Source organism: Octopus bimaculoides, chromosome Z (genome assembly GCF_046866305.1).
Source record: "Octopus bimaculoides isolate indiv1 chromosome Z, ASM4686630v1, whole genome shotgun sequence".
Lineage (NCBI taxonomy): Eukaryota > Metazoa > Mollusca > Cephalopoda > Octopoda > Octopodidae > Octopus > Octopus bimaculoides.
The window spans coordinates 32660550-32687018 of NC_142944.1; the positions used below are offsets into that span (position 1 = coordinate 32660550).

The 26469-nt window shown below is 30.7% G+C and overlaps 1 protein-coding gene across 50 annotated transcripts in view; it reads right to left on the reverse strand.

Moving 5' to 3' along the window:
- Window positions 1–26469, reverse strand: part of LOC106867804 (kinesin light chain) — a 124799-nt gene that overhangs the window by 18190 nt on the left and 80140 nt on the right. For 18 of the 50 annotated variants that reach the window (XM_089365145.1, XM_089365135.1, XM_089365158.1 and 15 more), the window contains 8 exons: window positions 18867–18968; window positions 18491–18574; window positions 17382–17471; window positions 15603–15702; window positions 15210–15259; window positions 13765–13832; window positions 5296–5404; window positions 2555–2716 (listed from right to left, as the gene is read on the reverse strand). In XM_089365145.1, coding sequence (XP_089221271.1) covers window positions 2555–2716; window positions 5296–5404; window positions 13765–13832; window positions 15210–15259; window positions 15603–15702; window positions 17382–17471; window positions 18491–18574; window positions 18867–18968 — 765 coding nt within the window. Of the gene's footprint in view, window positions 1–2521; window positions 2717–5295; window positions 5405–6468; window positions 6508–10130; window positions 10167–13764; window positions 13833–15209; window positions 15260–15602; window positions 15703–17381; window positions 17472–18490; window positions 18575–18866; window positions 18969–26469 lie in introns of all 50 variants that reach the window. The other 32 variants (XM_089365126.1, XM_089365151.1, XM_089365125.1 and 29 more) reach the window with 8 other exon arrangements.

The following is a 26469-nucleotide window of genomic DNA, read 5'->3' on the forward strand; positions in this document are numbered from 1 at the left end:
AGAGACAATATGGAGAAAAACGTGTCCAACATCTTGGACATTTGAAATATAAAATTTCTAGTTTGATAGGTCTTTCAACTGAACAAACTATGAGATTTAGTTACTACATGGAGCATGTACTCTTCTGTTAGTTTGTACATATTGTAGTGAAGCAGTTTGGTAGGACTGAAGTTAATTTTGCTTCTCAAACTAATTCCAAATATTTAATGCAATTAGCATTCTTTAATAAGAATTAAATACTACCAACATTTTCCCCAATCATCAGTAGGAGAAAAGTCACTAAGTTTTCATATACACAGAGTTAAATCTGAAAACTGTTGTTTCATACAGTCGAACACCTGAGTAAATTAAATAGAAATTTCTACCAATTTTTTTTTTATTCATAGAAAATAGTGTCCGGAATTTATCATTTTGTTATTATTTCCATTTAAACTATTTTTAAAAAGCTATATACAAGGCATTTACCAAGGATCATTCGTTACATTATACACACATTAAGAATTTTGTGCATAAGTCAGGTAAGCCGTATATGAAAAATATTTTACAAAAATATCAAAGCCTTTTTATTTTTAGCTAAAATATACTTAAATATTTGTACTTAAATCAATGTTTTAATTACTTTAAAAATTACTAAAGTTATATCTCAGTCCAACTAGGAATACAGCAACATCAATGTCAACAATATGTCTGAATATGTTAAACACACACAGACATACACACACACACACAAAAACACTCTTAAGAGATTGTGCCAAAATTATATTTGTTGAAATACTAATCAGCATTTCTTTGCTTCATACAATTAGTAATTGTACATTCCTTTGAAAATGAAGTAATAAAGGCTATATAACAGAATACATTAATTAGTAATAACATTTGGTAAAACAGAGACAAGTTAATCAATTAGAATAAATGATTGAAAGAATATGAGTTACCATGTTAACAGATTACTTGATGTTTTTTGGCTTTTCTACTAGGTGTTTTTGTAACTATTGAAACTTGTCAACTAAGCTCCTTATACAGAACTGAAAGTAGGAAAACTAAAATGAAATCACACACTCGCCTATAACCTATAACTTTTTGATCTGCTTATACATACATACATATACACACACACACACACACACATATATATATATATATATATATATATATTTATTCACATACACATATGTATATATAAATGAATAACATTTCATGGCTTTTGTTATTTTCCTTCGAAATTTCATCAAGTTTTAAGAATTTCCGAGAAATAAATTTATCATATTTAAAAACATAACTGTGTCAAAGAGACAATTTCAAAATTTCATATTGAAGTCAAACATTTTAAAGCATTTGTCATGGAAAAATACTTGTTATACTGTTGAGCAAGAGTTGCCAGCCAAAGAATGAAATCTAGACATATATCAACATGCACAAATACAGTGTATCGATCCTCATTGAAAGGGTACATGCATATTAAGGAAGGGTAAAATTATGTACAAGAACCATCCTAAAGAAATGTTGAATATGAGTACAGAGTCTTCAGTGATTTCCAGGGCAACAGATTCAAGCAAGAAGATCATTTGAAGAGAGAAAAAGAATTGGAGGAGAGAAGAGATTAGAACATGAAGAAAAGAATAAAAAAGTGGTTGAAAAATAAGGGAGTAAAAAAGCAGTTTGTTTATAAAAGAAAATTATCTAAACTGATAGGATTTTAAGAGGGTAAGAATATTTCGACAGAAAAGAGGTAAGGAAAAAAATTATGATGAGAAGCTCTATATAGATCAAAAGTTCTAAGGTATGAATGGAAGCTTCATGTCAGAGGAGGAGACGGATAATGAAGCAATGCAATTTCTTTTTTTTTTTTTTTTGTTAAATAAGTATGGGTTAGTAATTTTTACTAAAATATGCAGGAATGTTAAGGTCAAAAAATAATAAAGAAAAAAAGATTAATAAAATAACAATTTTAAAATAATTAAATGGATAAGTTAATAAAATAAAGACAGCAGGAAACATATCAAAGCAGATTTGGATTTAAAGTACAGTCTGCCTGTAAATCCACAGATTAATTCATTAGGGAATGAAGCCCTGCCACTGGCAATCACTAAAGACAACAAAAATAAAATCTAGGATACATTCCAACAGGCCCGTCATGAAAGTGTTTATAAAAGAAACAAAATAATATGTATAGCAGGGGTAAATGTATTAATTTTTTTAAAGCAAAAGAAACTCACAAGAAAGCAAGTTTATAATTGCCACAAATTAAGATTAATTCCTGAGAGAGAGAGAGAGAGAGAGAGAGAGAGAGAGAGAGAGAGAGAAAGAGAGAAAGAGAAAGAGAAAGAGAGAGAGAGAGAGAGAGAGAGAGAGAGAGAGATAGGCAAAATTAAAAAAGGCAGTGAATGGCAGCTGACTGAGAAGCAACAACCATGTAGAATTAATTTATCATTAATTATATCTGTAACGCTAACAATATCTACTTCCTCCTTCAATGACATCTATGTTGGAATGTGTCCATATTTTCTGTACTCATACTCACCCCATCCCCTGACCAATGCATAGTGATACTCACTTCATCACCATCACCACTTCTCTCATATGAGACACTATCCGTTGAGTTTCGACGATTACGATCTCTGCTTTGAGAACGTTTCTTGTCTTTTGGGGACTGGCCCTTAGAATAGTCACTGCATAGAACTTCACTTATTTTGGGCTGCCTGACTCCATCCAGACCCTAACAGGAAACCAAAGAAATGCCAATAAAAAAAAAAAAAAAGGAAGAAAAAGAAATGAGGGAGGGTAAGGATTTTTCAGAGCCAGTATGATGATTTTGAGTGCCAAGGTTGATTTACATTCAATATGTTAGGAAGTTTTCAGTTCTATATTTAAGAGATGAGGAATTATGTACATTATTTACATTCGACAGATATTTGTCCTCATCTTGTTTGTTGTTAACACAACATTTCAGCTGAAACAAGATGAGGACAAATATCCGTCAAATGTAAATAAGTAAGTTTTCAGTCAATACTTTCACACTGGCCCACAGAACTAGCTATGTATTATGCTGTGAGGCCCATGATAACATGTATAAACCAGGATACTGATATTAACTAAACACTAAGAAAATAAAATGAGGAGGAAGTGATGGAAAATAAAAATAAAGCTTAGAAATAAAACTGAATTGTATGATAAAAGAATAAAGTGCAGTGCACACATGCTTTTGACAATACCTAGCAACATCACCACCTATATATTCCAAACTCCTCTAGTAAAAGAATTAAAAGTCGCTAAAAACTGAAATCCCAAATGTTGAAATATGCAATATGGATTTTAAAAAAAAACAACCCTTTCTCCAGTTTGCCATGTACTTAAGTGCATGCATATTATGCGCATGAATGTGTGTCAGTGTGTATGTGTGTCTAAGATAGAAAGCCCAAATGCAAACCCTAAAATGGTTTATATTCAGTTATTAAAAAAATTTAAAATCAAAAAGTCACAGTTCTATTTGATAAAAATACAATAAAGATGCAATAAAATTTCAGTGGTGATAAGAAAATATAAAATGAAATAATAATAATGTCACATTTTGGCATAAGGCCAGCAATTCTGGGTAGGAGTAAGTCGATTACATCAACCCCAATGCTCAACTGGTACTTATTTTATTGACCCTGAAAGGATGAAAGGCATCAGCAGTATTTGAACTAAGAATGTAAAGACAGACAAAATGCCGCTAAGCATTTTGCCTGGCATGTTAACAATTCTGGCAGTTTGTCACCTTATTTATTAATAATAATAATTAGGTTGTGAAATTGAGTAGCCATATAAAAATACAAATTTTATCACAATGTATTTCATGAGCTACTAGTTTATTATAATAAAAGTCCTGAATTTAATCATTTAATATTATGTAAACTGTAGTAATACAGAAATAGCAATTGCATAAAAAGAATTATGTAGGTATAGGGCTTTCCTATAAGGTGTTATCCACCCCTGATTGGAACTCTCCCGTATGACATGTACGCATGCTCAGTGACTTGCTTTAACAGTTGCAATCAGCTGAATTCACATTGCCAGTGACATTTGACATAATTACCCACACTCTGTGCTCAGGATTCTTTTTTTGGTTTGATGTCGGTATCGAAGGGATTACCAGACACCGGACAATACAGTGAAAGCAGCTTTCACTCACTTCGTGGTATTCGATGCTGTGTACGTGTCTGTCGTGGTAAAATATACCACTCCTTAACTGTTGCTTTGCTTTCATCTGTAGCACGAGGTAATTATGTCATTATCTGTGAAATTCGGCAACTTACAAAGATCTTTAGATCAGGCAATACTTCACCGAGAGGAGATATAAGCTTCTGCTTATTCCTGTCTGAAGTATCGTCCGATGAATTTACTTTGTTGACATTCTTCATCGACAGAATTATTCCTTTCAACCTTTCAGTCAAGTCCGCCTTTCTTCCAGTAACATACTGTCCATATAATCTTAAATATTTCTTTAACTCAGGCACAGTAAGTACTTCGATAGCTGAATCATCAAGCTGCTTTATATGCATGATAAGACGTAAAACAATAACAATGGCGTGGGTTAGCCTCCGGAAGTTTAATTATCTACATGGAGCGCCGCCTAGCCAAGGGAGATAACCTACTTATAGGAAAGCCCTATAGTCATCACATGACATATGACACCTTATTACTTAGATAAAGACAGATGAATATTTTAGGTGAGTGATAAATTTATTTAAAACTAAAACAAACAAACAATAGTGGTTAAGTTTTTAAACAATTTAACTATATTTGCTAAACAACATGTAACTTTCACTAGGAAAATAAAGACCATGATAACTGAAAAAGTTGTGTATGGCTTATATATTTGGTTGAAGACTGACACAATGAAATAAATAAATATAATTCAAATGGAAGGTAGTAAAATAAAATAAATAATTTATGTCTACTTTAAACTGCAATGTTTTCATTTCACTATTTATATATACCCTCTTCTAAATTAAAAGCGGTTACAAATGTATATAAAAGATCTCATAGTAACTGCAAAAAGCATTCCATGCATATATATATATATATATATATATATATATATATATATATAGCAAATGCAGGCTAGTAAATGTTGCTTATGTGTGTGACAAGTTTACACACACATATATATATATAGAAGCTTTGGTATTTTACTTTATATATATCTTCTGCTAAGAATTTGATGAAGAAAGCTGTAAGATAGATATATGAAAGCTGTAATATAGATAATTTGAAACCAAATCTAAACATAGTAGAGTAGCATCTAATACTTACACTTTTCTTTGACTGTAGAGCACACTCTTCTAAAGTCTCAGCTGCTTCATATTTTCCTTGTTTACGATAGAGTGCTCCTAAGTTCTTCAGAGTAGTAGTCACAGTTGGACTGTAAAATTTCAAGAAAAGAACACACATGCATATATATATATACATATTTTGAAATACAGCTTTGTTGGATATGGTCATGAAAATAAATTATTACATCTAATGCTAAATAGACTGACCAGAGTTCTGATATATAATTCAGAAATATTTGGAAATCTTGAATCCTTGTTAGTTAGTTATTCAAATGATAAATAGCATTTAAAAAAATTGTTGTATGATACTTTCATTAAGTTCTAAATTTGTTACAATAAATGATTTAATAAACAATGAAATAATTCAGGATAAATTTAAAACATTAGTAAATATTATGAGTTACTTAAATTAAGTGTTAAGATTATGATTTTTTTTTTGTTTTTTTTTTTGTTTTTGCATTAGGCATATCAAGTCATATGCTAGTAAAGCTAAGCATCTTGGCAATAGTTAAAATACAAAACCAACAAAGGGAATGTAGACATGTTAACCAGAAGCCAAGTATCTGGTACATTATTTTGTCAACACACCCACAAACAATAAAAATATCCTAAAATTAATTCCAGTATTAATAAAATCAATATTAGCCATTGTAATAAATCCAATTACACAGCTACTCTTCTTTCACTCACAAAATTAAGCCTTATGCTAAAGAAAAAAGATATTCTCACCACTGATTTTAACAAAATTTAAATTAAATTTATCTTGCTTTTAATTTGCTCTTTAAATTGCAGAAAGTTCAACATATCATTGATTAATGTATGTGAGTAAATATATATATAATTTGGGTAATATACATGTATGTACATAACCTAGCTCAGATTATTGTAAAAATGTGTACTGACTACTTCCAGAGGAAGTTGCTCTAATAACACAAATAGCATCACATTCACACATACATTACTTTACATAATCAAAGATATATATTTGCTATTTTATCATTTAGACAAAACACAAAAACTAAATAAATAAATAAAAGCTCCTATGACAATTATTTTTGCAGTAAGAAACTATATAAGAAACTTGTATCAATTTGTGAGCAACTATAATATTAAGATGAGTAAATAGTTAGTTTCTAAATGTAAAACAACTTACCTCTTATCACTGTGATAAAATAGTGAAACAGAAATTAACCTACAAACATTTTTTTATTTGTTTATTTATGGTATTCAAAACAAATTCATAATTAAGAATATTCTACAACTAAATACGAAAGCTTAATGAAATGTAGACAACTTTCTCAAGACTATCTATAAGTGATTATGATAAATGAAACATAAAGTAAGAGTAAGAGAATAAAAGCAGAGGTTTTCAGAGTTCTAGAATGGAATTACATGGGAAGTTCTGCAAAACATTGCATCATAAGAGCTCCATGTGAAGACTAGGACAAGTAAGTTTGGTTTGAGTTCACTCAAGATCTATCAATAGGAATTGAACTCCTCACTGCTAGCTACTAATAAACCCACTGAATATTTCAGTGTTGCCTGCAGCCACAACAGAGAGATGCACTTTCATGTGATGCCAGTTTATAACATGTAAGAAAATGCTGTTTGAAAGAAAACTCTTATTGGCATGGGTACAGCACTTTGTTGGCGACAGGATTTGAACTTCTAACCTTTTGAGTACTAGTTCTGACTTTTGAAAATGGAATAGTAATGAAACAAAAGCAAAAACAGCAAAAATATAAATGAAGGAAATTACAGTTATGAAGTATGGACACTATATATGGATCAGTAAGAATGATGTGCAGTTAAAATAAGGGATATGTGTGTTTAATGAATATAATGCGATGAAGATAGGGTGATAGAAATAAGTTTAGATATAGTGGAAAAGAAGAATAAAGAATAATATCTGAGCCTGAAAGCAAAAAAATCAAGTTCAGAAAGTACATAAACAAAATCTGCCTCCACTAAGAGGTCTTCGTTTAAACATTTTTATTTGGGTTTTTCCATGCTGGTATGAATGGAATGACTCTGCAAATTCAAACATGTTGTCAAAGATTGTTGGAGAAGGTGTCTAATGTGAACAATTACCCAATAAAAGAAAATCTAAAGAGGTAACCTTAACTACATTAGTAAATGAAGAAATTTTAGAGATTGCTAAAATGTCTACAGAAAGCCAAGTCCATAATGAAAACAGAAAAGAAACTCTTCACTCCATTTCCTATTCTCTTACAACTAATGCTTACATGCATACTTCTTCCATTAAACTAATCATCTGTAATAAACTAACAATATATACTACATAACCAACCTCACACTCAATGTCATAAATAATAAAGGTACTTAGGTATGTAATTATTGTTTTTGTTGCTATCATTGTTGTCAATAGTGTAACATAAAAATATATTTCAAACTATTAAAAAGAACTAAGCAATTGACATTTATCCATGCAAACCACTCATGCATGTCACATCCTTTATTTGGTCAAGACAAGGTTTCAAATTTAAGAGTGATTCCAAGCTCTGTCCCTCCCACTATAATAAATATAAGTTATTTGAAAAACTCTCAGCATAAACTATTTGTGAGCCTTCTAAATATTAATGGATTCTTGAAATCAAATAGTGTGCTACAATCATTTCTATATGCTGGGCATTGGAGTTTGTGCTCCACCTGATTTTATAACTGCACACTCTTCATGCAGCCAAGGACTCAATGCTGGAGCAAAGATGCACACATTTTCAACCTGTCACATTAAATTAAACAGACTATCACATAATACATAATGTCTGTAGTTATAAGGATCAAACTCAGATTGTATAATACAATCTTTCAGACATGTTATTTCCATTTAGGAATAACTTTCAAAATGGAACAACTTTCATATTTCTTGTAATTGTTCTACCACAATTGTTCTGCATAAATTATATATTTCAACAACAGCAAGTCTTATTGGTATATTCAGATGTATCATGTATATTTTAAAAAACAGTACTTATGCTAATATTGAATTTTTTGATGTCTGCCATGAAACAAGAATAATGCAGGGAATTTTATTGTGAACTGAATTCTAATCCTGCGTCTTTCACAATTATTAATTGCTTCCAATTGTTCATCCATCCATGGAAACATCCCTGGGAAATGGTTTCTTAGAAATCAGTCAATTCTGGTTGCACTTTGAACATTTCTTAATTGTCTGAAAACAGTTTTTTGAAGCAAATTGCTAACTTTGGAAAATATTACATGTCTCATGTAGTAACATCATTGTTAAAGTAATTGAATGTACTCCCCCACACTACCCTTAACAGACAAAGCTCAACACTGCAGCTAATCTGCTTTGCTTAGGTTAGATGTAATGTTTGGAATTTTGGGGTTGCATGTGCAAGATGTTTCACAGAGTTCAAAAATTTGATAAAAGCTTGATTGCAATAACAATACAAGCTCGTTATTAAAAAAAAAATGACCTAGTTTTATACTCGATCATTTGAGTTTCATGTTAAACATGGGATAGCATCTATCATCTGTTACTCCTTTCAGAAAAAACAATGGGCTCACTTACACAACAATTGAAATTCTGAGAATCAGTTTTGCACAAATTATTCTCATTTTCTAACATTTAGTTAAAACAGTGTGGCTGCCTAAACATTAAATTTAATTGTTACCACTGGTAAGCACAGTTCTTGTGATTATGAAGACATATTTTCCTGACTACTAAGATATCTAACAATGCAAAACCTGAACCCAGAATTAAGCATTATCTTCAACAGAAATATTTGTATGTTTTCTTAGACCTTTATAAAATTTCATTCAAAACTGGATGTAGTAGTGCTGCTGAAGATTCCTGATTTCCTATTGTGATATCAGTCAATGAACTTGCTAAAATATTTCCCAATTAATTTGGCAAACAAATAATTAAAAGCAAGTTGTAATCAACCCAGATATGTCAAAGAACAATGAAAAAAAAAAAAGGTAAGCAGAAGATAAATAACAGCAGCAGTGTTGTAACAAACAATTGGAAAAAAAAAAGTTTTAGTAATTTCATAACGGATGTAATAGTTTCAATAAAAACATTTTATATTGAAGCAATGATGATTAGTAATTTGCAATCAGAAATTAAAGATATCTGTGCATGTTTTATGAGTGCTTGCAATGGACCAACAGTTGCTATAGGTATAAAACGCTTTTTATTATTTTTTTTTTTGGATGGAGGGAGGGATGGGATTATGATTAATCACTGATGAAAATCAGAAGTCTACTTATTGCTGCTTGGAACCTATTCTGTTCTGAGATTGGTTAGAAATAGTAAGAAACAAAACAAGTAAATTTAAACTGTTACAGTTAATCATAATTAAAGCTTGATATTAACTAATGCTTATAGCATAAATGTATTTTTTTAAAAAAAACTTTAAAAAAGGAGAAAAAATCCCCCCAAACATTCCCCCTTGACCAAATAAAGAAAAGTAACAATAATTAAAATAAAGAGTTGAATTTTAAAAATGTATACGTGTGTGTGTGTGTGTATATGTATATACACATACATACATACATACATACATATACATACATACATATATACATACATATATACATATATATACATACATATATATATATACACATACACATATATACATATACACATATACATATATATATATAAATATATACACACACACACACATACACACACATATATATATATATATATATATATATATATATATATATATATTTATATATATATATATATATATATATATATATTTATATATATATATATATAGTAATTAAACTTTAATTTTAAAATTAAAAAAATACCTTTGGTGTCTTATGGTGTCACATTGCTCTGAGATTCTAGAAAGCAAATCAGACAGAAGTTTGAATAAAATATGAATTATAATCCAACTTCTTTATTTCCAACTGCAAGAAAACATTTTCGCTAGTCTCAGAGCTATGAGATAAATGCTTACTTGCTGCTTTGCTTTTTTTTTTTCTTTCCATTTTTTAAAAAAAATATTAATATTTTTTTTCCCATCTTTTTATCATCTGTTTTTCCATGCTGGCATGGTCAGAGGATCCAGCTCAATAAAATGGACCAATATTAATAATTTGTTCAATTTCATTTCACTCCCCCCCCCCACACTTGTAATTGTGCACAGGGATGAAGAAAATATTTTCTTAAAAAAATTAAATAACCAAAAATACAAAACAGGAAAAACTTGTTTTCTTTTGTGTAAAGAAGAAATTAACTCTACGTTTGTTTACAGTTCCATTTTCCAAAGCAAAACTAATACACAATTTGCAACATCCTGTCAAAAATTCTAATTAAAATATTGAAGGTCTTGTAATCAACACTAATTAATGCTAATTCCATAAATAAATATTCAATCTTACCCACAAAACTTCTGGGATTAGTATTTAAACAAAAATAAAAAAAATAAGAAAACACTATTTCATTCTCTTCACATTATCGCTATTGTTACTAAGTTGTGTAAATGAGAGAAGAAATTTGTTCCCTAACTGTTCAATTATGATTTGATATTTGCAGCGAACCAGACATCATATTGCATGTTTTTGTAGCTAAACATTTAAGAAATAATAACAATAATCCTTTCTACTATAGGCACAAGGCCTGCAATTTGGGGCATAACTGGTACTTATTTCATCAACCCCAAAAGGATGAAAGACAAAGTCAACCTTGGCAGAATTTGAACTCTGAACATAAAATGGATGAAATACTGCTAAGTATTTTACCTTCAAAATAATAATAATTGCTTTTAACAAAACCAGAAATTTGAATGCAGTGGGGCTAGTCAATTACACCAATCCAGGTAAATGATCAATATTTTATGTTATCAACCGTAAAGGGCTGAAAGGCAAATCTGATCCGTGGAATTTGAACTGACAATGTAAATGCTAGAAAAAAATACAAGACATTTAATCTGACATTGACGATTTTGTCAATCCACCATCCTAATCATTTGTAACATTAACACTGACACAAGGCCAGACATTTTGGGGAGGGTTTTGATTATATCAGCCCAATTACAGGACTGGTACTTAATTTTGTCAACTTTAGAAGGACAAAAGGTGAAGTTGAATTGTAAAGAGCCAGAGAAAATACTGCATGGCATTTTTTCTCCAAAGCTCCTATACAGAGTAACAATTATATAAAAAACACTATGTAGACAAAGTCATTACATGATTGGCATTATGCTATTGTCAATAGAGACATATGAGTATTTTAGACAATTGATTTTAAACAATTCAACTGGTTTTCTTAAACTACATTTAACTTTCACTGGAATCACTACCACTTCAATAGCTGGAAAAAGTGGTATAAGGTTTATATTAAGGTTAAAGACTAATTTAATTATAAATGGAAAGTAGTATTAAAAATGGTAAAGAGAAAAGATACCACTTATGACATACTTGTAGTAAGAATGGTTCTTAACCACTTTGTTTGATGTAGAACATAAAACAAAGTTGTTTGCAAAGCAGGAAAACCAGTCTAACTCAGAAATGTTAGGAAGTTATCTTTGAAACCTCTACATCATTCCAGGGTGTACTACTAATCAGATTAGAGCACAAATTCTTTCATTTCTTATCTCTCTCAGACCAGTGGCAATGGAAGTTTTATCAAAATATACATGATAATGATAAAATAAGCATACTAAAACTAGGTGGTCTGGTAGTAAGAACAGAAGACACTTGCCTTTAGTGTGTCAGGCTAATCTAGAATGGCATGGAGGACCCCCAACCACCTAAATGGTTGCTTGTCCTCAATTTATGAAGATCCTTTCTTGTAATTACTATTTATCATTAACTACTTATAAACATCTACTGGTTTGTTGATCTCATCCTTTTTGTAATAAACTCTCTCCACACTGTTTCTAACTAGCATTTCACATTTGTGGTCAGTCAATAAAGTAAATCAACATGATTTTTTTTTTTCTTTTTAAGGTTAATAAAATAAAGAAATGATTATTATCAAATATATCCTCAAGGGTCATATGATAACACTATGCTATACTTTGAGCAAGACATTTATAATTTCCTTCTTACAACTTTGTTATTGTTATAAACAATTTGTGTAGCTAAGTAATTTATTTGCAAATACTAGTCTTTTCAGATGGAAGAGCTAAAAAAGCAGTATGCTTTATTTAATAGTAATATAAAGTCTGATAGATTAAAAATTATCAAATCTGTTTAATATGTGTAAGTTAAAATGTATATGCAAAAGTAAAAACATTGCTGAACATACAAAGCACTGAAAATTCTCTCGACTGGAAAATACCCAGTATAGAAATTACCTTGAGCTAACTATAATGCGTTAAAAAATTTATCATATACAAACTTTTCTGTTTATTTAGAGTTAATGCAAAAAAAAAAAAAAAAAAAAGCGAATGCTTTTATATTCTCTGTGTTGGTTGCTTAGAGGAAATTTTTGGTTTTATTTTTGCTCATATGAATAGGAACTTTTGCTAAGACAGCTATTTTTCAAACATTTGTGCACAAATTCCCGAAAGTTTTGGTTTTTTTCTAACAATGTGCTTTATCCCTCTCACTCCTAGCTGTCTTCTGAGCTTTCAGAGTCATATTCAGCAGCCAAGAAAAATTTTATTAAGTGGTGGCTCAATGAAGTCCTGACTGCTTGAATTAAGCTATAAAAAAAGTGTAAACAAACTAGATCGAAATGAGAGATACTGCTAGTTGACAGATATAAAGAAAGACTTGTAGGAGAAGATTAATTGAATAATGAGTGTTAAAGTTAGGGTGCCAGTCATAGAAATGAACATTGTGTCCTTAAAAATACCTAACAGGAAAATGGAAATAGGACCCTTCCAATGAATGATGGAAAAAGTGTAGTTAATGTGATTAAATGCCAAAAAATTTGAAGTAGAAGCAATTAGTAGGTTTTCTTGAATTCTATGGTTACATTTTGATTAAATGTCAGGATGTTTTCCCTGACAAATGGAATTTTAACAAAATACATACCATTCTTTTGCAAAGTTTATCAGTTAAAAAATTGACTTAAGATAGTTGGAATTTGCAGAGTAAATGACTAAAGACAAAAAGACAGCAGGAAAAAGAGATCATGCAGACCTGACCCATACCAGCATGGGAAAACAGACATAAAAATGTTAAATTCAGCTACAATTTACAAATTTTTAAGAGAAGAATTTTCATCTCTTCTTTTTAATAGCAAACAATGTTAAAATTTAGAAACAAAAGAAAGTTTATTATGAGTTTTACTCATGGTGTACATTTTTCAACAGAAAAAATACTTGTTTAAAATTATGTTACATTGTTAATACTCTTCTATTGCAAAATAGCCAAACAAACATGCAATGGAGATGAGAAAACAAAAACAGTAGTATATCATGTAAAAACAAGTGGTATGTGATGTCTAGTGGTAAAAAATGTAAGGCAAATATATAGTGAAACGAACCTTTCTGCATTTTGAGTTTGGAGCCAACTACTAAAGTCTGGTTGTTGAGATACATCCTTATTATTTGCCTGAAAATTAAAGCATTCAAAAATACAATCAAGAGCATAATTATAAATATAATTATTCTGATAAGTCAAAAGAAATTCTCATAGTTTTCAACACACTAGATAGTCATTATACAACATTTCTTTTTGGGAAAGACAATAAATCTTATATGCAAAAAGAACTTCTCATACTTAATGCTATTGGTATATGATGTGTATGAGTATGTGTCATTTAAACCACATGTGTATGTGTCATTTAAACCACATGAAAAGTGAAGTGCATTTATGGCTGTTGAACACTGAAATAGTACTGGTACCCTTTTTCAGGATAGCCTTAGTCCTGTAGTAATTAGTTTTTCATTATTATTATTATACTTCAAAAAGTAAAGTTATAATTGTAAAAATCTGACTATGAATAATTGCCAAATCAATGTGGATAGCAAAGAAATTTTAAGTAATCAAGAGTCTCTGGCTAATATTGAAATCCGCTTGCTGTAAACAGGGGCGACAACTCTAAAGCTCAATCAAATTGGATTAAAATTTTTTTTTTAATTAGATCAATGACTAATATTAAATTAAACTTATCTTTAGTAATGACAGTAACAACAAAACAATGTTTAGCCTTATGAAGCCTCTTCAGTGAAGTAATGCCCACCAGACTGCTAACAATATTATTATATGTATGTATAGCAATGCACACAAGTAACCATAACAACATAACATAATGGATAAATGAAATTATCATAGAAATCACTTAGTAAGGTAACTGCTAACATAAAACAGTGATAAAAACCAATCATTGAGTAACAAATTAAACTTCGGGGAAATTGGCAATAAAAATGATCAGCACAAAATCACTCAGACACACTCCAGCACATTATCTTCTGTCTCTTCTACCACTAATATAATGGCCTTTATTCTTCAGTGCTAGCTAGGCTCATGCCATCTTTCAGGTGTTCCTACCACACTCATCTCCTTTCCTCTTATCACTTTTGTTATGTTCAGCACCCAACACTTAGTGCTAACTACTAGACCCAGTCCTTCTTTTCCAACATGTCTTCTCCACACCCCACTCCAAAATTCCATCCCAGCTTTTCTGTAGATGTAAACTTACAAGAGTTTAAGATCATTAACAGCATTAACCTCCATTAGGGCCACAGGTACTACCCCTTTCCCCAGACTCTGTAAGTCAAAAGGAAAAAAAAAAAAAACGAACATAGTATATCAGCTCTGAATATAAAGAGCTTTATTTGATTGAATTTCTAGCTGAATTCTAAGAACTTGGATTGTAATATATATATATATATATATCTTTTATAGATATAGATATACCTCACTAAATTGTTATTCAAATTACAATTGCATGTAACATTAGTTGGAATAAGAAAAAGCAGAACCAACCTTGTTTTCCTCTCTTTCTTCAGCCTGCATCCAAATTGGTTTATTATCATCTGAAAAGATACAATTAAATCACCAGAAAAAAAAATGTTCTCATTATTATTTTGCCATTCCTTTGCATATACATGCAAAGGGACCCTGAATTACTTGTCAGATCAGTGTTGAGTAGGTGTATGCTTTGTGTCTTTGTGGAGAGCAGAAGCTTGTGTGTGTGTGTGTGTGTGTGTGTGTGTGTGTGAAAGAATGAGAGAGAGAGAGAGAGAGAGAGATCTTGATTATTTTGGTTCTGTATGAAGTTTCAAAAATAATTTAAAGGATTAGAGAAACAATATATTTCATTAGAATTGAATAACTTTGGAACAGCCCCTTTAAACTGAATCGTAAAATAATGTTTACCATCCACTTTTCCAAATTCTCTCTCATGTGCTCTGGTAAGAACTTCTTTATAAAGTACTTCAGCTTGTTTATATTTTCCTTGTTTTAAGTATGCTGATGCCTGAAAAAGGAACAGTCAGGTTTTTAAAGTTTTTTTTTTTAAATAAAAAAAAACAAATTTTTTAATCTAGTACTTGATTATTTAACAGAATTAAGTGTATACCTTTAAAAGATGACATATTCTTGTGAACATTAAATCTCTACAAGAAAGTAAGCAAGTGCATGGAGCAAGTCTTAATTTAGGAGCTATGCCTGTTTTTATTGTTGTTTAACCCTTTTATTACCATACTGAAATATAATGCCTTTATTTCAATTAATGTTGAGAATAATGAAGAGTTTAGTAAAATAACTTTACATTATTAATCTGGAATTTGGAATATAAATTAACATAAAATTTTAAAGGGAAGTTTTAATTGGGATCACTTTAAACCTTTAGTTTTTGTTGAAGTACACTGTCTTCATGTCAAATAAATTAGAAAATAATAAAGAATTGTCATTATTAAGCTGGTGCTTGGAAAATTAATCAACATGTAATTTTGATGTAAAGTTTTAATTTAGATCTGGTATCAATACAACCAGAAGTAGTCTCAAGGGTTTGGTTCTTCAGAACTACTTTTCTTCTTCCTAAGCAGAGGAAAGTATGGCTACAATAATAAGTGTTTTAAAAGCAGAGAATTTAAGAACTTGATACAATTAAACTAATTTTAAAAAAATACCTAGAATACTCAATTGTTTACTACTACCACACTGAAGAATTTTAATGAAATATTGGTAAGATCTAAAAGCAAACATTTTTCAAACTTTCATTTCTAAGGACAAAATATTATACTGCAATAACATTAATTTCCTCAAGTGCATCATCTTTCACTTGAAATTACAATATGCTTCAATACATTTCTTCAGATATAAGTATAACTATGCTATTTTTAGATAATTCAATTCATACATTATGGCAGTTTTCCAAAGTTTATCTGATATTTTACAGGTAATCTTAGTATTTGTTAAAAAAAAGGTAAAAACTCACAGTTTCACCAGCTTAAATAATCTTTACATTCTAACTATGCTAAATTGTGCAGGGAAATAATCAGTTCACTCAACTCGTAGAGGAAGAAAAAGAAACTAAAAACATTTTGATCCTAATGGATGATGTTTTGGCAACTTTAATTAATTAACAATGACAAAATGTTTTATGAGTCAATCAGTTTTTTTGTTTTTTTTTTCAGAAATATACAATTGTTATTAAACAACAGAGTATTTCATTTTCCTTTACATGTTTCATTCAGTCACTGGACTGTGACCTATGATAAAGTGGTTTAATTTATCTAACAAGTCTTGGAAAGGAAATTGAAAGGCACAGATGACTTAAGTGGAATTTGAACATAAAGGAATATCATATTTTAAACAGTGGAACTCAAAGTAGAAAAAGTTATAATTAACAGAATGCAGAATACTGGGCTAAACATTTGGATGGAAAAAGTCAAAGGTTGCACATGACACATGAACCCACATCATCTCAATCCCTTTCTCATCCACAGGTTTTTTTCCCCAATATTCTTACATGATCACAGCATTAAAATCTTGATGATTAATTTAAAACAATGTGAATAAATAAGTATTGCATTAGACTGAGTAAACTGAGAGATAAAGGGTTAAAGTGATTCGGATTGCAAAAATTTTAGAAAAAGTATTCAACACTCAATGAAGTCATATTTTGTGAAAAAATATTTTCAAAATATTTACCAAATTATTTTTAGTCTTTGCTACATTTGGATCATCTGGTCCCAATTCCTTTTGGTATATTTCTAATGCACGCTGGTAATAACGCTCAACCTATAAAACAAAACATAACCAATACAAAATTTCACTAAAAATATAAAACAAAGTTTACTATTATGATTTTTAAATAATTTTGTAAAATATTATTTCAAAGGCTAATCATAAAACAACGGGATAGTACAATAACTACCACTGTCTACATGTAGTGTTAACCCCCTTTGCATTTTATATTATTCACCAAAGAAAATAAAACTATCAGTCCAGAATCAGATGGTATTTGTAGATGAATCAGTCTATCAAGCAAAAATTCATAATACTGATGAAAGATGAAAAATTATGCTATTAATGTTTCATTGTCAAGAATTAGTTACTATAAAAATTATTTGTTTGTTTAATGTTCATTTTCCATGCTAACATAGCTGGTCACATTTTCCTTCTGAAATTCATTCAGAGGGCAAAGCTTGTACTGGGAAGGCACCGGCCCAAAATTTAGTGCAATGTGGAATTCTATCTAAAACTATGTGGTAACAAAGTGACCACATACCCATGCCTGTTGCTATCTTTGTACATTCTTACAAAAGAATAAATAAATAAATAAATAAGGGGTGGGGTTAAATTTTATGTAAATATAAATAATAGCTAATGTAATAAAATATTTTCAATAGCTTACAACTTGACAATACATTATGTAACATGTAAAATGTAAAAAAAAGGAAAAATTACATCAGCAAAATGCCTACAATTTTTTCCCTCTAGATTTACCTTTAATACTCATAAAAATAAAAAAATTCAGCACACACCTAAGAATATCATAAATAATAGTATGAAACAAATTTTATGTATACTAAATAAGAATATTAACCTAACAGTTGTTTGGTATACCGTTTTAATTACTGTTATCTAAGAACGATCACTAGTTCGAATAAATTATGAAATGGTAATATTATGACTGGATAATGGAAAGTCAATGATTATTCCCTCCTGAAAGCAGACGACGATGTAATAAAAAATAAATAAATAAATAGGTCGTGAAGACCTACATATGGCAAAATAACAGCGTATAAGATAATCACCTCTTCATGTTTTCCCTGGTTTTGACAAAGGAGAGCCAGATTGTTCAACTGTTTAGCAACATCTGCATGGTCTTTACCAAGAACCTTGATTTTAAAAAAATAAGATACTAATTGTTTTAAACTATTTATCAGTTTGTAAATAATTTCTTTATATTTTTAAACAACAATTTTTACTGAATAAGTAATTTTCCATTATGCAAATAAGTAAAAGAACAAATTAATGCAAATGAAAATATCTTCGACATACACAAAACTTTAATAAAATATTTTAAAACTTGAAATATCTATTTTCAATCTGTACTAAAATATTTCAATAGATTGTGTGGAAAATAGAAAACTACTTTAAAAGAAAAGAGGAAAACGTTTTTTAGCTTACCTTCTCCCTTATTTCCAAGGCTCTCTTGCACAGAGGTTCAGCATCCTTGTACTTACCCCTTTTACCATATAAAACAGCCAAATTATTTAAAGTGGCAGCCACCTGTAAAATTTTAATTTAAGATAGTAATTAAAAAATTTGAAAATATTTTTAATATTTTGTTCAACATAAATATAATAATTAAATATATCTAATGAAATTAGCTAATTGATAACTTTCCATCATTTGAAATTTAACATCTGATAATATAATCATACTAATTAAGCTGTCATTTTCAAAAGTCAGTTGAAAAAGGTGAGTATGAATAAAATTTTTAATTGTGATAGTAAAATTAAAATAAATAAATTTTCATGTTAATAAGATTAAAATAGTTATATATAGCACTGCAAACGAATCTATAAAAACGAAAAATACATTGATAAGAAACGTACTTTAAAATAGGTGACTGTGACCTATTTGTGTCTCGAGAAATTTTATTAGAAAATTGAATTTTTCTCTATGCAGTACTGCAAAGCTGAGATAAATTACAACTGAGATCATGCAAAAGTATATATATTAAATACAAAATTTGCTATCCGAGGAATTCTTTACATTTTTTCCCAACAGAATTACCTATGCTGGCTGTTCCTATTAACTTAGATATGATTATGCTAAACATTTACTGCTTTGCGCATTAAACAAAGTAAAAGAAAAAAAACTAAGAATTTTTATTGTGAAATTATTGAAAATGAATGAATGAATAAATTTTTTAGATACACAGATTCATTGAGTCAGCTGGCATAATTACCATCATGCAAAAGTAGGTCTTAGTCACTGTTACAAAGAAATAGAGATGTGTTTGAGAATGGAAGTGCAAAGTTCAAATTATAAAAATAATAGTAGTGATAGTAAAATTTAAAACAAAGTTGATTATAATGTGGTGTGTGGATTATATCAAGAAGCTGTGGCTTATTATTTGATGACATACTATTTTGTGGAATAATTTCAAGATTACATTTACAGGGTCATAATTTGTTTAACTAAAATGCACTCATTCGGCTAGCAGTACTTTGACTGCATCAGAGCAACAGCAGCCCAGTAGTGAATTATAAAGATTTCTGTATAATGGATTTAGATCATGTACATGCATATTAAAAGAGAAATGATTGAAATTAAAGACACTGGAAAATGCTACATTTTTTTTAAAAGCTATAAGTTATGGGTTGAACTCATTAAACAGATATTTTGAGTTGTTTGTTGACTGTCAATGCATGATTCGTACACAATGACAAATGCTATTTTATTACATTACATTATAGGTAATAGTGGAAAATCATCGTCATGCTTATCTTCCATGCTGACATGAGTTGGACAGTTTGACATGATCTGATGATACAAAGGAGTTCATCATACTTCAACAAATACGTCATTTACCAACCACTTTAAAGAATTTACCGAGTGTTTTGTTGTTAGATTTTTTGTGGCACCAGCACTAGTAAAAACTGCCTTGCAATTTGCAAGATTAAGGGCCCAAAGTGGCCCCTATAACTCAGGTAAAAGAAGAAAGAGTGGCTGATAATTCTAGGTGGAGTGATGAGGGAAAGGAAAAGTTAGAGGAGAGGAACATATTTGCAATAGATTTAACAGATATGACAAATTTATAGTGTAAATATGCTATCTTGGCATTAGCATAAGTAGCACATAAGGAATACTGTATACGGTGATATTTAATGTATGTCTATTTTTTTCTGTCCAGTGAGAAAGAAAAAGACATTTGTTTACAATTTTTACATTCTCTTCCTCTCTTTCTTACTATTTCATCCTCTCTCACTCTTTTTCAATATGTAATTGCATTGTATCAGCAAGGAAATATCCCAAAAAGTTGATGTATTAAGCATGTCAAGATGTATGCGTATACGTATGTGTTAATGGATGTTTGTGTATGAGTGCAAAGAAATATGTATCCATATAAGTATATAAATATATGTCAATAGAGAGAGGGAGGCTTATATGTATGTATGTTTTTACTTGACACAGTCAGAGCTGGATATATTAGCACTTTTGTTGTAACGTTTGCAAATGCAACAGGTTCTTATGAGCTAATGGAGTTACAGATGCTTTCTAGACAATAGTGTTTAGGGATGAAGGCAAACACTCATCCTAGAAAATGTTTAAGGACCTCAGTAAACAACCATTTTAGACAATGATGTTTAAGGAGTTCAATAAACAATAATTCAAGACAATGGTGTATAGGAAGCTAAGCAAACATCCATTCTAGACAATGGCTTTTAAGAAGCTAAGTAAACATCCATTCTAGAAGATGGTGATTCAGAATCTCCATAATACCCATCTTAGAAACAATGCTGTTTAGTGAATTGAGCAAACATAGGCCCAAATTAGAGTTTAGGTTGATGTTAAAGGAGCTATATATCAGTTACCTGTTAGATAGTATCATAGCAGGGTATATAAGCACTGTCATCATAATGTTTAAAAGTAATTAAATAAATATCTTAAGTTAACTAATTAACTGGTGTACACAATGACAACACATTTAAGCAGTACTTGTAAGTGAAATGACAAGCACACACATTTTGGGCATGCATAAATGCATGTCCCTGTTTGTCCAGTGGTGTAACATTTTCTCCGTGGATGGCTTTCTTTCCGACTCAAAAGTAAAGTCAGGAACAGATGATTCTATCTGTAGTCTTCATTCCCTACTTGATACCAAAACAACCAATGGCTAATTTACTGAAGAACTGTAAAAATATTTCAATTTTGAAAGGTTGCTTTAAGACTAGCAAAGCAAATAAGGTGCGACTACAGAGCAAAGATTTAACAATCAGTTAAATGTGATTTAACTCGATATGTTGTAAAGAAGGAAACCAACATTTCATATCTATTATTGTAAATAACAGATGGGTACACACACATACACAAGTATATAGTACAATTATGCACAGAGGAATCACAAACAGACTGACCACAAAATAGAACTTAATATGTACTGGAACAGCTAAAATTACAAAACAATTATAGAAGACAAGGTTTTATTTAAGCAAAGGACATACTGCAATAGTGGAAATATGGGAGTAGAAGAAGTGGCTGAGGAAGAGGTTGAGAGAGCAACTATCCAATGAAAGTTCTTATTGTTATATGAATAGAACAAAATAAGATAGCGTCCAATACATGGCAATGAAATATATGATAATGAATGTAAGACTGAAGAAGTATAAGTCAAGTATGGCTTACTATTAAATTATCACAGAGTCTCAGATCAAAGGAAGGCTAACTGGGAAGATAGTTTCTGTATTTGGCAGATGCTCAGGTGCTATAAACACTGAAAATGTGAAGAGAACAGCTTCTGTCACATTCCAGGGAGAAAAACTACAAGTAGTTCATAGCTTCCGTTACCTAGAGCACCAAGTCAGTAGCAGGGGTGGATATTCTGAAAGTGTAGCTGCCTTATGAACAGCCATGCTACATGGCAGTGAAACATGGGCTGTGGCTGCTGAGGACATGCATAAGCTTGCAAGGAATGAAGCCAGTATGCTTCGCTGGATGTGTAATGTCTGTGTGCATACACGACAGAGTGTAATCACCCTGAGAGAAAAGTTGGACCTAAGAAGCATCAGATGTGGTGTGCAAGAGAGATGACTGTGCTGGTATGGTCATATGTTGCGAATGAATGAGGACAGCTGTGTGAAAAAGTGTCACACCCTAGCAGTTGAGGGAACCTGTGGGAGAGGTAGACCCAGGAACACCTGGGATGAGTGCTGAAGCACGACTTTTAAACATTGGGCCTTACTGAGGCAATGACTAGTGACCGAGACCTTTGGAGATATGCTGTGCTTGAAAAGACCCGACAAGCCAAGTGAGACCATCACCCATGGCCTATGCTAGTGGGTGTAACCAGCCCACTTATGAGTACCCCTCATTCATTGGATAATAAACTTTGCTTGTGAAGACCCATTGAGGCAAGTGAAATCAAAATCAAAATTGCTGACGCGGCCGATGACAGTACTGCCTGATTGGCATTCGTGCCAGTGAAATGTTAAAAGCACCATCCAAGCATGATCGTTGCCAGGGCCGCTGATTGGCTCCCATGCCGGTGGCACGTAAAAAGCACCTTTTGGGCGTGATTGTTGCCAGCATTGCCTTACTGGCACGTGCCGGTGGCATGTGAAAAACAACATTCAAGTGAGGTTGTTGCCAGTGCTGCCGGACTGGCTCCTGTGCAGGTGTCATGTAAAAAACACCTTTTGAGCATGGTCATTGCCAGAACCGTCTGACTGGTCCTCATGCCGGTGGCACGTAAAAGCACCCACTACACTCCTGGAGTGGTTGGCGTTAGGAAGGGCATCCAGCTGTAGAAACTTTGCCAAATCAGATTGGAGCTTGGTGCAGTCTTATGGCTAACCAGTCCTCAGTCAAACCGTCCAACCCATGCCAGCATGGAAAGCTGACGTTAAATGATGATGATGATTTACAGGAAGAGGATGATAACATTGATATGGATGTGATGGGGTAATCAATGGAAGCTAACTACAGTATATGCACCTCCACAATGAAAACATATAGATGACCAAAAAAAGAGTATTTTGTAGGCACTGTGAAACTAGATCAGTATGGAGAGATATAGACATTATTATCGAAAAACATTACATATAAATAACAATGTGGCTCTGTTTTTAATTGTACATGTATATAGTGTGAAACAGAGAGATTCTTAGTTATACAAGAAAGCACAGATTTATAGAAGTGTAAGTATCTGATAAAAATACATATATTCTTTTATTAGTTTCAGTCGAATGGTATGTAGCCATTCTGTAGTGCAGCCTTCAATAGTTTAATCAAATATATGTGTGTCTGTGTGTGTGTGTTTATTACTGCCTGATATATATTTTATTTGATCTATTTATATATGCAGAATGACAAAGTTATGCTTTTTAACAGAACACCAATAATGCCTTATGAAACAACATATCTTTGTTTACATAAACGCGCACACAAGCATATATATATATATATATATATATATATATATATATATATATACAGATGTAACTACAACAAGCTTCCATTCAGTTTCCATCCACAAAATTCTAATCACATGGTATTGGTGAATGTGAGGCTATGATACAAAACATTCAAAGCACTGTACAGTGGTATTGAATTTTAAAAAAACTGGTAATTCAAGGTTTAATGGAAGAAGTATGTTTTAGTCTAGAGTAAAAAAGCATATTAAATACTGAGCAAAAAGAAAGCAAAAAAAAAAGATTCTATTAAAGCAAATATTGTTTAACCCTTTAGCATTTAAACCAGCCATATCTAGCCTCTTACACCTATCCCTACAATGTGATTCTAAAAATATACAATCACATCATCAAAATCTCAAGTCTATGAGATAATGCATGATTAATTCAAAACAATGTGAATAAATAAGCATTACATTTGACAAAATAATTTGAATGCTAAAGGGTTAAAAGAAACGAAGATATCATGAAAAACATATAAACACACCAAATATAAATACATATAAATGTATATACATACACATATATATTTAAGAGGCAACATGCAAATAAAAAATGTCTATTATTAAAGATCACTAAAAAAAAATATGAAATACAAGTCACATTAACCAAGAACAAGTTATTAAGTTACTTCCTTTCAAATTTCCTCTTCCTCATCAGAGCAGTATTAATTATTTAAAAAGAGTTCAATTGTTGCAGAAAGTATAGAACTAGCACTACTAGAAATCACCTATTTTCAACAACATAAAATATAGAGACAGCAATATTTTATAAAAATCATAAAAATCAAAAATCACAAACAAAGAATAATCCATAAGCTTTGGTGCAAGTTTAAATAAATTAAAAGCAAATTCCGAGACAGAAAAAAAATGTTTAGCTTTTAAAAGAAAAATACACACACAGAAAAACAAAACATAAATACAGAAACCTGAGTTCTACTTTTGATTCCAGCAGACAAGTTATTTTCTTTAGACTAAGCTTAAAACCAAATTCTTGTAAATGGAAGGAGATAGTCAAAGGAATCAGCACCTAATGTATTACTAGTTTCTATTTTATTTAAACTCCATAAGGATGAAAGAAGGCAAACATACTAAACATTTCACTTGCCATTTACTGATACTCCTGAATAGTCAGAGAGTAACTACATGTTTTAGGTCACATTTTAGCATCTTAAATTTTAAATACATTAAATGGTTATAATCAGGTTTTGCAAGTATAAGCAGGATATCTTTGATATTCCTACTGAAAAATGTTGTATGAAACTATTACTGATAGACCATTACAAAACAGTTTGAAAAATATTTACTACATTTTAAACCTAAGATACCTCAAAATGAATTCAATTTCATTTAACATTTATCAACCATACATTCCAGAAAACTATTTTTACCAAAATCAGATCATTTTATTAATGTGAGTAAAAGCACCTCCACCAACCCTAAAATATTACTGGTGGTGATTCTGTTGTCTTTTTCTTCCCAGAAAGCCAAACTCATCACTGGAATTCCCTTCCAATCCCTGTTCTACCCACCCCCTTGCAGCCATTAACTTTCAGTTTTTGAAGAACATCAACCATGTTGATCTCACCAGTCTCTAAACATCTGCAAAAACCACAAATATAATCCCAAACTATTAAAAAGTAAATTTAATACTCAATATTTAGTTTATATTCTTAGTACTCTCTAAACCATCTCCAATGCACTTCATGTTCATTATTCTTTTCTTATAAATAAGTAAAAACTCTCTTACTAGTAACTTAAAATGTCACCTAACATTTTAAATGAAATGAGGTAAATGGATTAATATATACGCTAACTATTCTAATTCAAAATAAGTGCTATAAAATTGTGTGTTGATAAGAATGTAAGAATACAAGTGATGTTCACATAAAGCAAATTTCATCCTTGAAATATAGTAATCAAAATTTGAAGATATTTAAAATTAACTTAATATATTTACACTAGTCATCCAAGAAGTATTTATCTAAATAATTTCCAATCTACAGAAGAAGTAATTTTGCTAAATTATATTGGCTGAGTAAACTGATGCATTGCCCCTTGCAGTAACTATTATGGCATTAAAATCATCTTGCTAACAAATGAAACATAACCATAGTTTTATATTAATTCATGTACTTGATTGGTACTTTATTTTATTGACCTCATGAATGAAAGGCAAATTTTGGAACAAGGACAACAATTTTAGTACTTGACTGGTACTTACTTTTATCAACTCCAAAAGGATTTCAGGCTAGGTTGACTTTCGTGAGATTTGAACTCCAAACAGAGAGCTTGAAGAACTGCCACTAAGCATTTTATCCAATGCTTGTCATCTATTAGTACTAATATTATTATCATATAAATAATCTACATATAATATATATAGATTATATGCAAATTTCATTAATCAAGATAATACTGTTCGCTTCTACAACACAAGTTTAGGGAATACCAACACTTTTCAGTCTTCTAATTTCTATCATCACAGAATTGTATCATATCCAAAAAGCAGCAGCAGCTAGCAAAAGAAACCTCATCATAAATTGCAACCAACTGTTGTGTCAAAGTCCTACATTTTGTTACAATTAAGGT